The following is a 12,628-nucleotide window of genomic DNA, read 5'->3' on the forward strand; positions in this document are numbered from 1 at the left end:
TATAGAGCATTTCCATGTAAAAAAAACTACTACTTAATAGTAAATAATGACTGTAGATGTATACCTAGTTGGCATTGGTAAAGCAAAAAAAACATAACCAACATCAATAACCCATATTCGGCTCATTGTTGAGCACGAATCTCTGCTCAGAATAAGAGGGGTTAGGCCTTAGTCCACCACGCTGGCCTAATGCGGATTGGCAGACTTCACACACGTAGATAATTAAGAAAATCCTCAGGTATGCAGGTTTCCTCAGGATGTTTTTCCTTCGTGAGACACGTGATATTTAATTTCCTTAAATGCACACAACTGAAAAATGGAAGGTGCATGCCTCGGACCGCGTTCGAACCGACGCCTTCCGAATCGAACGCAGAGGTCATATCCACTGGGCAATCACGGCTCTTTGCCGGTATTGAAATAAAGTGAAACATAATATGGGAGAAAACATAATAGGTACGATTACCTACTCATTAGGTGCGTATACAACACTATTAGCAATTTCATAAATCAACTGTGCCTGCATTGGTTCAGATATCACTTCACATACCTGACGCAGGTTTTTTACTTTGTTAATAGGTACGCACCTACATATCAACAAAGTAAAAAACGCACTATTTTTATACTATACTTGGAAACAGTACAGTGATGGTAATTTCTTGCGCAATCGGGTTTTTATTATTTCAAACTAGCGGACGCCTCTTTTATCCAGCCCTTACAGTACGGTATCGCTGTAAAAATGGAGTAACGTCTCCCGTTTTCCCAACATTTCCCTTCACTGTTCTGCTCCTATTGATCGTAGCGTGATGAAAAGTATACTATAACCTGCCCAGGAGTATGAGAAATAATTGTAACAAGTTTGATTAAAATCCGTCGAGTAGTTTTTGTTTCTATAACGAACATACAGACAGACAAAAAAATTTACTGATTGCGTTTTTGCCATCAGTATCTAATCGCTAATCACTTTCACAATATATTTCATGTACAGATTTTTTTTTTTATTCTTTAGAAGTTAGCCCTTGACTGCAATCTCACCTGATGGTAGGTGATGATGCAATCTAAGATGGAAACGAGCTAACTTGTTAGGATGAGGATGAAAATCCACACTCCTTTCGGTTTCTACACGACATCGTACCGGAACGCTAAATCGCTTGGCGGTACGTCTTTGTCGGTAGGGTGGTAACTAGCCACGGCCCACCAACCAGACCTGGACCAATTAAGAAAACCTCAATCAGCCCAGCCGGGGATCGAACCCAGGACTTCCGTCTTGTAAATCCACCGCGCATACGCCATAAATGCGCCACGGAAGTCGTCAAAATTGACCTCTCTACAGATTTATTATAAGTATAGAAGATATAGATTAGCTGACACGGCCCACACGATGTTCTGCCATTTAAAACTTCAATCGCGAATAAAAAAGGGGGTCGGGGTTTTAAGGAGGGTGAAAGTTTCCTATTCTCGTACCTACCAACCAAATACTATGGATACAAAAAATATTTTCATCTCTTGTTCGGAAAAGTTACTTTTGCTTAGCCTTACCAGCAACCTTGCTGCGTTCGTAGTCACTATACGTACTCGCCGTAAAAATCAATTTGGTGCCTAGCATAACAAATAACTATTTTCCATTCATAGGACAAACACAAGGAAATATATTTATTAACTAGCGGACGCCCACGACTTCGTCCGCGTGAAACCCTACCCCTATCCTGGCCCTATGGCCCTACCCTACCCCTACCCTACCACGCGACGGCGACGGAAGCTTAAAAATGGATTAAATTATTTAAAAAAATGGATTAGATTAAATTATCTTCTCCCGTTTTCTCAACATTTCCCTTCACTGTTCTGCTTCTATTAATTGTAGCGTGATGAAAAGTATACTATAACCTGCCCAGGAGTATGAAGAATAATTGTACCAAGTTTTGTTAAAATTCGTCGAGTAGTTTTTGTTTCTATAACGAACATAGCACGCGACGGAAGCTTAAAAAATTTAGTAACTTCTCCCGTTTTCCCAACATTTCCCTTCACTGCTCTGCTCCTATTGATCATAGCGTGACGAAAAGTGTACTATATTCTGCCCAGGAGTATAAAGAATAATTGTACCAAGTTTCGTTAAAATCCGTCGAGTAGTTTTTGTTTCTATAAAGAACATACAGACAGACAGACAGACAAAAATTTTGCTGATTGCATTTTTGGCATCAGTATCGACCACTAATCACTCCCTGATAGTTATTTTAGAAATATATTTCATGTACAGAATTGACCTCTCTACAGATTTATTATAAGTATAGATATAGATGGATATATTTCGAGCCGTTTCGGAGGACTACCGTGCCACTACAAACACCGTACTAACCTGTACCACTCAGAAATGACAGCATAGTGCTCAGAGTTATTTTCTGATATAGTAACAGACTAAGCGTTATTCATGTTGGTTCATTTCATAGGTAATTTTGTTCAAGGGCTTGTAGTCTATAACATGTGCATATTGTTTACAGGTCTATGAACGACTACACAATGGTGCCATTAAACGACCCAGTGAGAATCTTGCGCGACCCCTGCTTCAATCCGAACCTACGAACCGTCTTCTACACGTTTGGGTACAGAGGAAAGACGAACGGTCCCGCCACCACAGCGGTTCTGACAACCTACATAAACACAAAGAAAAAGAATGTGGTGCTCGTAGACTGGCAAGAGGAAGCGAAAAGTGGTTTTTTGGGCATATCAGTTAGTTATGCTCTGTTTGCAGTGCCAAATGCTAAAGCAGTGAGTTTGATATAATACTCGTAGACATTTATAGTGTGTCAGCCCTTGACTACAGTACATGATGATGCAATCTAAAATTGGAAGCGAACTTGTTAGCAGGAGGATAAAAAATAAAAATCCACACCCCTTTCGGTTTCTACACAACATCGCTCGCTTGGCGGGACGCCTTTTGCCGGTAGGGTGGTAAATAACCACGGCCAAAGCCTCCCAGCCAGATCTAGACCCATTAAGAAAAACCTCAATCAGCCCAACCGGGGATCAACCCAGGACCTCCGTCTTATAAATTCACCGCGCATACCACAGCGCCACGGAGGCCGTTAAAAACAGTTTTCGTGATTATATAATGATTTATTTATTTTGCTATCATCCGCGAAAAGTCGACGAACCCATGTGACAACGTCACCCAGGTCCTACAAAATACTCTCTACGTACCTACGTTTCACCCCGAAACCGGAGCATTCTCAGGAGATGTTGACTCTACAACGTGCAATTGCAAAGTAGAGTTTAGAGAATTGTAGAGTCAACATCTCCTGAGGTACATTTCTATTTTATTTAATCTTTATTGTCCACGCAAAATAAAGATAATAATCACCTTTTCTGTGATAATGCTCGTATCTATCAATTAGTTAGGAGTGTTCTTTTTAACAAATATTTATTTAATTTTTTGTCATAAAGATAACCTAGTACGACTAGTACGATAAATAGAATTGTCATATTTTATTAACTATTATTTTTAGAGATAGCTAAAATTAGTACTTACTCGTAGGTATAGTTAGGTATAAAATAATAAGTAACAGTTGGTTAGTCTAGCGGTTCGGTTTACATGATCGGTTACTGGTCTTCAGATCTTATGGGTTCGAATCCTGGTTCGTGCAATGGAAAATCCATGGGTTTTGTTGTTTTGTAAGGCTGTAAGCTTATTTGAGAAGACCAAGAGCTAAGATCTGATGATAATGATAATTGATTTGTTATTTCAGGTAGGCCAAGAGCTAGGTGAAGCCCTGTTAACCCTCTCACGAGCTGGTCTGAACATGAGCGATGTGCAGCTCATGGGCCACTCGCTGGGCGCCCACGTCATGGGCTACGCCGGCCGGTGGACCAGGCAGAGGGGTCAGGTCGTAGCAAGGTATTACCGTTCTATACATTTCTTAACTCTACAGTATAGACATTCAACAGGTTATAGGTAATACAGGAGTAAAATACTTGGATGAATACTGGAATTATAGCCACTCACCATTTTTTTTTATTTTTTAAAAGTTAGCCCTTGACTACAATCTCACCTGATGGTAAGTGATGATGCAATCTAAGAAGAAGCGGGCTAACTTGTTAGGAAAAGGATAAAAATCCACACCCCTTTCGATTTCTACATGACATCGTACCGGAACGCTAAATCGCTTGGCGGTACCTACGTCTTTGCCGGTAGGGTGGGGACTAGCCATGACCGAAGCCTCCCATGAGCCAGACCTGGACCAATTAAGAAAACCTTAATCCAGCCGGGGATCGAACCCAGGACCTCCTTCTTGTAAATCCACCACGCATATCACTGCGCCACAGAGGCCGTCAAAATCCATCCATCATCATCACCTTACCCTTATCCCACTTAAGTGGGGTCGGAAAAATATGTCAATCTTTTCCATTCGTCTCTATTACTCGTCAACTCATCATCCACTCCTTTTACACACATGTCCTCTTTCACACAATCCAACCATCACTTCTTTGGCCTTCCTCTCCTCTTATGACCTTCCACTTGCACATTCAACATTTTTCTAGTAATATGACTTTCCTCTCTACGCATTGCATGTCCATACCAAGCTAACCTTCTACTCCTCAATTTTTCTGTCACTGGCGCCACCTTCAGACTTCCTCTTATATACTCATTCCTTATTTTATCTATTCTTGTCACACCACACATCCATCTCAACATACGCATTTCGTTCACATGCATTCGTTTACTATCCATCCCTTTCACCGCCCAACATTCTGATCCATACAGCACGACGTCTTACAACCGTTTTGTATATTTATCCAATAAGATAAAAATCCAATAATAAGAAATTGATGAAAATTGGATATTATTTCAGGATTACAGGCTTAGACCCCGCCCGAGCTCTCTTCGAGGGTCTGTTCGCCATGCAGACAGGTCTGGACCGCACTTGTGCCAAGTTCGTGGACATCATCCACACCAACCCTGGCAACTACGGCACCAGCAAGTCGACCGGTACCGTGGACCTGTGGCCCAACTACTCCATCGATGATGGCATGCAGCCTGGATGCCCCAGAGGGTCATTTGACATGTTTACTCCTGAAGGTAAATACCCAACTGTTTAACATAAAACGTCTTCCACACCAACCTAAGGCACCAGCAAATCGACCGGCACCGTGGGACTGTCCTACTACTCCATCGATGATGGTATGCAACCTGGATGCCCCAGAGGGTCATTTGACATGTTTACTCCTGAAGGTAAATACCCAACTGTTTAACATAAAACGTCTTCCACACTAACCTAAGGCACCAGCAAGTCGACCGGCACCGTGAACCTGTGGCCCAACTATTCCATCGAAGATGGCATACAACCTGAATTCCACAGAGGGTCATTTGACATGTTTATTCCTGAAGGTAAATATCCAACTTTTTAACATAAAACACCTTCCACACCAATCCTGGCACCTACGACACCAGCAAATCGACCGGCACCGTGGGACTGTCCTACTACTCCATCGATGATGGTATGCAACCTGGATGCCCCAGAGGGTCATTTGACATGTTTACTCCTGAAGGTAAATATCCAACTTTTTAACATAAAAAGCTAACCACACCAACATAAGGCACCAGCAAATCGACCGGCACTGTGAGACTGTGGCCCAACTACTCCATCGATGATAGCATACAACCTGAATTCCACAGAGGGTCATTTGACATGTTTACCTACTCCTGAAGGTAAAAACCCAAATTTTTAACATAAAACATCTTCCTAAGACACCAGCAAATCGACCGGCACCGTGGGATTGTGGCCCACTACTCCATACAACCTGGATGCCCTAGAGGGTCATTTGACTCCTGAAGCTAAATAGCCAACTTTTTTATATAAACCGCGCCAAACTTCAAGTCCGCAGTCCGCTCTAAACAGGAGACGTATGGCTGCCCCAATAAGTATCGAAAATATATCCCAGCCGGGTTAAAATAGCTACGTAGGTAGTAAGCTACGAGTACCTACGGCGTTTTGCAATGTCAGACTGGACTCGTAGTTTGCTTTAAACACGCCAATGTATTGCAGTTTTTAATACATGTCGCTAAGAGATTTTTCTTTAAACAGATCTCTGCAGCCATGACCGTTCGTGGCGGTACCTGGTCGAGTCCATACACTCCGGGACGGCGTTCCCGGCAACCCCTGCAGAGAACCACGGCTCTTGGCTCTCTCTGAACCAGCCTCCCAGCAGCTTCATCTTCATGGGAGAGTTGACTAACACACGGTAATTTCTACTAAGTATTATAAATAAATAGCCATTGGATAGTGTGGTGGAGGGGTCTAGGCTCCACATTCCTTCTCCTATACGGAGCGAGACCTGCACCACAATGATATACCTAATAGTTACGTTATAAGCTTACAAAAAATTACGTTTTTTTGTAAGCTTATATAACGTAACTACTATATCATTGTGGTGAGTGTTTCAAACCTAGCCAACGAAGTGGCCGCACTCATGCACAGTTTTGCGTTTAGTTAGATTTCACTATGGCCGTTTGCGTCCATCCCACTGATGGCTGGACGGGCTAATATAGTATCGTATTCAACACCTTTCTTATGGCGCGCTAGTAACGTATCTACCTTTATAAAAATATCATTGCCTGTAAATAGACTTACCTTACTTGTACATATGTTTTCTGTGGTAGAATTACCTATAATAATGAAAAGTCCCACATCATTATCATAATCTGCCTATCTTTATTGGCCTAGAGTAGTGCTCATCTTTTCAACTTCTCGTCACAACAATAAACCATCTGTATTGGGCTACAGCAGTAGTGTGTAATTGGGGATCATGTATCAAAAACCATGGGGAAACTGTCTGAATCACTGACTTAATCAATTTCACTCGATTGATATAGTTTCTCCATGGTTTTTGATACTTGCAGCGACCTCAACAATTCCATACATTAAAGGACGAACAATTATGACAGATACACTTGTCACATCTGTCATAGTTGTTCGTCCTCGTCGACAATGTCTTGCAGTGGACCTCCAACTGGTCCTGTTTTGATGAGCGTCCAATAACAAATGTTATGATTACACGACTCCATGGCACACACACAAAAATTCTGGCAAAAGATGAAAAAAATATATGCAAACTTCCCAGTTCAGTTGATTCCGTAATTTTCACGCAACATTTTTCATGCTTTTTTTGTTCACAGGGCTCGTGGGAATTATTTCTTCCGTACCAACGCACAACCTCCGTACAGCATGGGCAATGAAGGTATGATGCCTTACAGAATTCCGCCGCGGGATTCGGCTACTCCGCTGTCTACGCTTCTCAAAGTTGTGAGGTGATGATCAGCAGTGTTAAATCAGTAGAGTAGTAGCTTTAGCAATGGACTTCGATTTTAGCATGTGAAATATTTAGCATTTATCAAATTAAAATTAGCAAATTGCACTGTATACAGGGTTCTTAGATTTAGTCACAGATTAGTGATAATACTTATAATATTTACGACCATCGACGTTGATATAAGGTGCATAGGAATGCCACTATAACGGCAAAGCGAGTCCCTATTCTATATCAATAATTTACACGTTTTACTTACTTGTCAAGATAGCATGGTGTTAGGACCGTTAGTAAAAATCTGTCATTTTTATACCTATTTCTACGCCATAATTTACGCTATAATTTACAAAAAAAAGTTTGACAGACTAATGACATTTCAACTTTCGTTAAACTTTGATAACGTGATAAGGTAAAACTAAAATTAAAAAAATATAGGTATGATGTGTAAATAAACTTCCTTAATATTGTGTGGTTATTGTGACTAACACTATATTTTGTCAACAGTTTAATGATTTTTGATAAACTTTACGAACATCACAAGCGTCAAAACGGTCATCATAGCGTGTCACAAGTGTATAATGGCTTATGTTTAAACAGCTTCTACAAAAGTAGCCATGCCATGAAAATTCATATAATTTATTATTATATGTATTACACAATATTTATATTTAATATTGTATTTTAAAGTACCTATTGTATCAGTAACATCAATTTTTTTGATTTAAAAGCTTTTGATGTTATTGATACAATAAGGGCCAAAAGTACTATAAATACTAGATTAGCGTAAAGCACTCACCAAACCTACGAATACGCACGTTAAAATAAAACACAGTGTAAAAATTAATATTTAGAAATGTATTTAAATGTACATAGTACATAATACAAAAAAATTCCATTATTTACAAAATTTACATATTTACAACGTTAACATAAATGACCAGTAATAAATTATTAATATACTTAATGTATACGAAATTTAAGCAAATTTTTGTCATCATTACATAATTAATTAATATTATGAAATTATGTCAAACTATTATTATTGTAAGTAATGTACAAAATGAAATTTTAGATATAATTAATTTTAAAATTATTGAGTACAAAATATGAGAATACAATATCACGAGAACTGTACAGTCTTTTATTACACCAATTTACAATTACACAGATCAGATTACACAATCAATTGGGTTGTGCACTTTAGCCATTTACATACTAGTGTTTTTTAGATAGCATGGGTACTTGTTTTTAAACATCAAGCAATTGAAAAAAATAACTATGGGCCTCATAAGAAGGCTCAGAGTCACTCAGCTATGCTCGGAGTAACTCTGCATGATCGAGTCAGAAATTAGAAGATCCGCAGACAAACTAAGATCAATTCGTATAGGACGTTCAATCATTCGTTCATTAATTTGTCATTAAATACACGTATGTATGCTAAGTGGGCGACGTGGTGTAGAACCGTTTCAATGTGGAGTCTATGTCGAGCAGCGCGTTTCGCACGTCGTGGGTCGCCGCTCCTATTGACTCGAACGTTGTCGCTAGACGCTCTACTGCTCGAGCCTGAGTACATACATTAAAAAAATATCATCATCATCATTGACAACCCATATTCTGCTGACTGTTGAGGCGCGTTTGGAACCCTCCTAATTTTAGTTTTAAGTTTTCAACTAAATATTATCACCATTATCTTAAGTATAATATTATTACCTGACGTTCCGAAAGAGCTTGTAAACTAAGCCTATTTGAAATAAATGAATATTGATTTGATTTGATTTTTGCACTGTTGAGTCTCCTCTCAGAATGAGAGGTGTTAAGCCATAGTCCGCCACAATGGCCAAAGGCGGATTGGCAGACTTCACACACGCAGAGAATTAAGAAAAATCAAAAAATCAAAAATCATTTATTTCAAGTAGGCTCAGTTTACAAGCACTTTTGACACGTCAGTTGACTATTTGTAAAGATTCTACCACCGGTTCGGAAGGCAGGTTCTGCTGAGAAGATACCGGCAAGAAACTCAACAGTTGCTCTTTTGAAAAAGTCATACAGTATTATAATTTACAATTAATAACAATTACTGTTTACATTTCTTATAGTTTTACTTTCTGTGTGAAGGTGGAAGCTGATCCAACGGCCTCCAAGCATCTTTATCATTAAGGAACTCATCAATGTTGTAGTACCCTCGACTAAGTAAATGTTTTTTAACACATTGCTTAAAGCTATGCATTGGCAGGTCCATCACAGTCAGGCAAATTCTCAGGTATGCAGGTTTCCTCACAATGTTTTTTCTTCACTGTTTGAGACACGTTATATTTAATTTCTTATAATGCACACAACTGAAAAGTTGCGATGTTCATGCCCTGAATCGGATTTGAACCTACACCATCTGAATCGAAGGCAAAGGTCATATCTAAGAAAATTTCACCTAAAAACTGACCACATTTGCTATGACAGTTTTAGAATTATTAGCAAAGAAAATTATACCCCAAGGATTTAAAATCCAATATTCAATAAAATTCAGAGCAAATTCAACCTTAAGGATTGAGTTTAAAGTTAAATTTGCAAATGTGACTACTTGAATGAGTGCCAAGAAGTTGTGTTTGGCATTCATTGAGTGGGGACATTTTTTGGTCGCTGATTGTGCATCCACTTTTTAATAGGTCGATGAAGTTAGCCCTTGACAGCGATCTCAGTTAAGGGATGATGCAGTTTTAGATGGAAGCGGGCTAACTTGGAAGAGGTATTTAAGGGTAAGTTTATTCTACCTGTACCCCTGACAGATTCTTTGCGGCATCCTATATTGAGCCTTAACCTATAGCATATTAAGGCTTAAACTCACTTGTATTTGTGACGCATCTGCCAACCTCTCCATGGCCTGAGCGTTGACCTGCGACGCCTGCGCCAGCTGCGACATTGCCGTTGCTTGCTCGGACATCACTTTTACCTGTAACACAAAAATATTGTTGTTGTTGTAACACAAAATAATGCTGTTGTAACACATTTCATTGTTGCTGTAACACAAAAGTTTATTGTTGTTGTTACTATACAATTTGTTGTAGCTGATACCTTCTTTGTAACTAATTTCACTTGTCTAATTTATAACCCTCTTTATTAAATAGTGTAACAAAGCGAAACAAATCAGCCATGGATAGCAGATTATAAACAATAAAACAACATGATATTTTTGTTGTTTAAGATACAATAGAGAAAATGACGTTTTCTGAATTTCTGAACTATATTTACTGAGAAAAATGGATTTAGTTTAAGAGATTATTGTTTTCACATTGAATAGACATTGCAAAGTTGGTAAAGGTAAAGGTAAGTCCAGCACTTAATTTTCTTTGAGTATGAAACTTATTATATTTCAACCATACAAGCATGGCACATAGGGGCACAGTATTTTATATAGCATTATTAATATTATGCACTTGCTTAAGATCAATGTTAACATTATATTTTAAGGTATATGAGGTAATTCTTTTACTCTTTAAACGTTTCAATTAATGGTTGTATAACTCTAATATAATACAGAATGCCTCAAATAATATTTTATTCAAAAAATCTTTAAAAATAGTTTTTCATATAAAATCAGCCCCAATAATATAGGTCTCCAGTTGTGTTAGGCATGTTTTCAACTTATTCAAATATTATAATTATGTATTTATCCTCTGCTATAAGGAGGGACGCCTAGCCCTGTAGTGGGACAGTTAAAATGGGCTGATAATGATAATATGATATGAGTTTTATTTTTATTTTTAATTTACTAACCAGCTTCTCCATAACAACCATTTGGCGTTCCTCGAAGTCCAGTGCTGGCTCTTCAAAATTCAGAACTGGCTCGTTGTCATGATCTTCATCCATATCATCATCATTGAGGAATGGCTCTTCTGTGAACTGTGGCTCCAACTTCACTGAATTATTACGGCTGCCTGAAAATAATTTTAAAAGTAGAATTATTGGCAATAGGCCTGAGTGTCTCCGTCATCGCAGTACAAATTTAAAAAATAATGTTTATATGCCAAAAACTGGGTTACATACTTTTTGGCGTATTGTTACGCCAAAAAGTATGTAACCCAGTTTATACAGGGTGCTGGGGAGTATTTCCCACAACTCTTATATATTATTTTCTATATTCTTCACCGAAAATTAATTAAAAATGTTTAAGAATAATATATTAATATTTTCGGGGTAAATAATATTTCTTTTGTAAATAGATCTTAAAATGTGTCCCTTATACGCATCCTTATAATTATGCCAAGTTTTACGTATTTTAAAATGTATGAAAACATAAACAACTATTTTTTTTAGTTAATAAAATATTATTTATGCAGTTTGGCTCCAATAAGTGGACTCGTCAACAGTTAAGGGAAATACTCCCGAGCACCCTGTATATCTGCTGCCAAACTCCGCCTTATCATGCAATATTGCAAGCTATACTTAATTAAAATTATATGTTAATTTGCAATCAATATTTTTAAACATTCTTGTAGTCCTTCAAATTGATTTTAATGTTGCCCTTACTGCAGATAGTATGTTTTATTAATCTATGATAGCCCTTACTTAATAATATCACAACTTAAAGAGATGTCAAATAATAATAATAATGTTATTTAGGAATACAAATAATAGAAGTCATTTATTTAATGTATAAAATACTAATAAGTACTATAAATAAGATTTAAATGAAAAACCTCTAACATCTTAACTTGGAACCTACTATGTGGACAAGGACTGCTAACATATTGTGGTTTGCTTATTGTGATGATATAATAAGATATACTGTACATATAATATATGAAATCTTTTTATGTTTTATAAAATGTAACTTTATTGACAAATACATGAAATGTGAAATCTCAAATTAATTGTTTAAATATTATACATCTTTGTTGTTATTGTTACTTAGTTAGAATATTGAACTGTATGAACTGAGAAGTTGTTTATAAGTACTTACGATTACTACTCTTTTCTTTAGAGGCTAAAAATAAATCCCATATTTTCTTTTCTATATTAGAACAAAGTATATTGGGATCACTGCCACTAGAAACTACTTTTGATCTAACTGTAGACTTTTTGTCCGCCCAGTACTGTAAATAAAAAAGATTTCTTTTTAACAACTTAGATATAATTGATTCTTTGCTATTCTACTATACCAATAATATTGAAACATGTATTCTTTATAGAAAACATATCTAAAGATTGTTCTCACGAGGTTTGGTACAAATTTCTGAATAGATTATAATGTAGTTTTTAAAAAAAATTGATTTAAATTGTACATAAATAAGACATGTATTGAAAAAGTATTTGGTACTTGAACCTATGTCATTTATCA

The 12,628-nt window shown here is 37.5% G+C and overlaps 1 protein-coding gene across 1 annotated transcript in view; it reads left to right on the top strand.

Moving 5' to 3' along the window:
- Nucleotides 1-12,239, top strand: part of LOC112053244 (phospholipase A1) — a 24,907-nt gene extending 12,668 nt beyond the window's left edge. The window contains exons 3-8 of the mRNA XM_052883393.1: nt 2,493-2,760; nt 3,738-3,886; nt 4,842-5,068; nt 6,075-6,231; nt 7,166-7,297; nt 11,068-12,239. Coding sequence (XP_052739353.1) covers nt 2,493-2,760; nt 3,738-3,886; nt 4,842-5,068; nt 6,075-6,231; nt 7,166-7,297; nt 11,068-11,146 — 1,012 coding nt within the window. The 3' untranslated portion in view covers nt 11,147-12,239. The remainder of the gene's footprint in view (nt 1-2,492; nt 2,761-3,737; nt 3,887-4,841; nt 5,069-6,074; nt 6,232-7,165; nt 7,298-11,067) is intronic.
- Nucleotides 12,240-12,628: the final 389 nt, after the last annotated feature.

Source organism: Bicyclus anynana, chromosome 9 (assembly GCF_947172395.1).
Source record: "Bicyclus anynana chromosome 9, ilBicAnyn1.1, whole genome shotgun sequence".
In the NCBI taxonomy this organism is placed as follows: domain Eukaryota; kingdom Metazoa; phylum Arthropoda; class Insecta; order Lepidoptera; family Nymphalidae; genus Bicyclus; species Bicyclus anynana.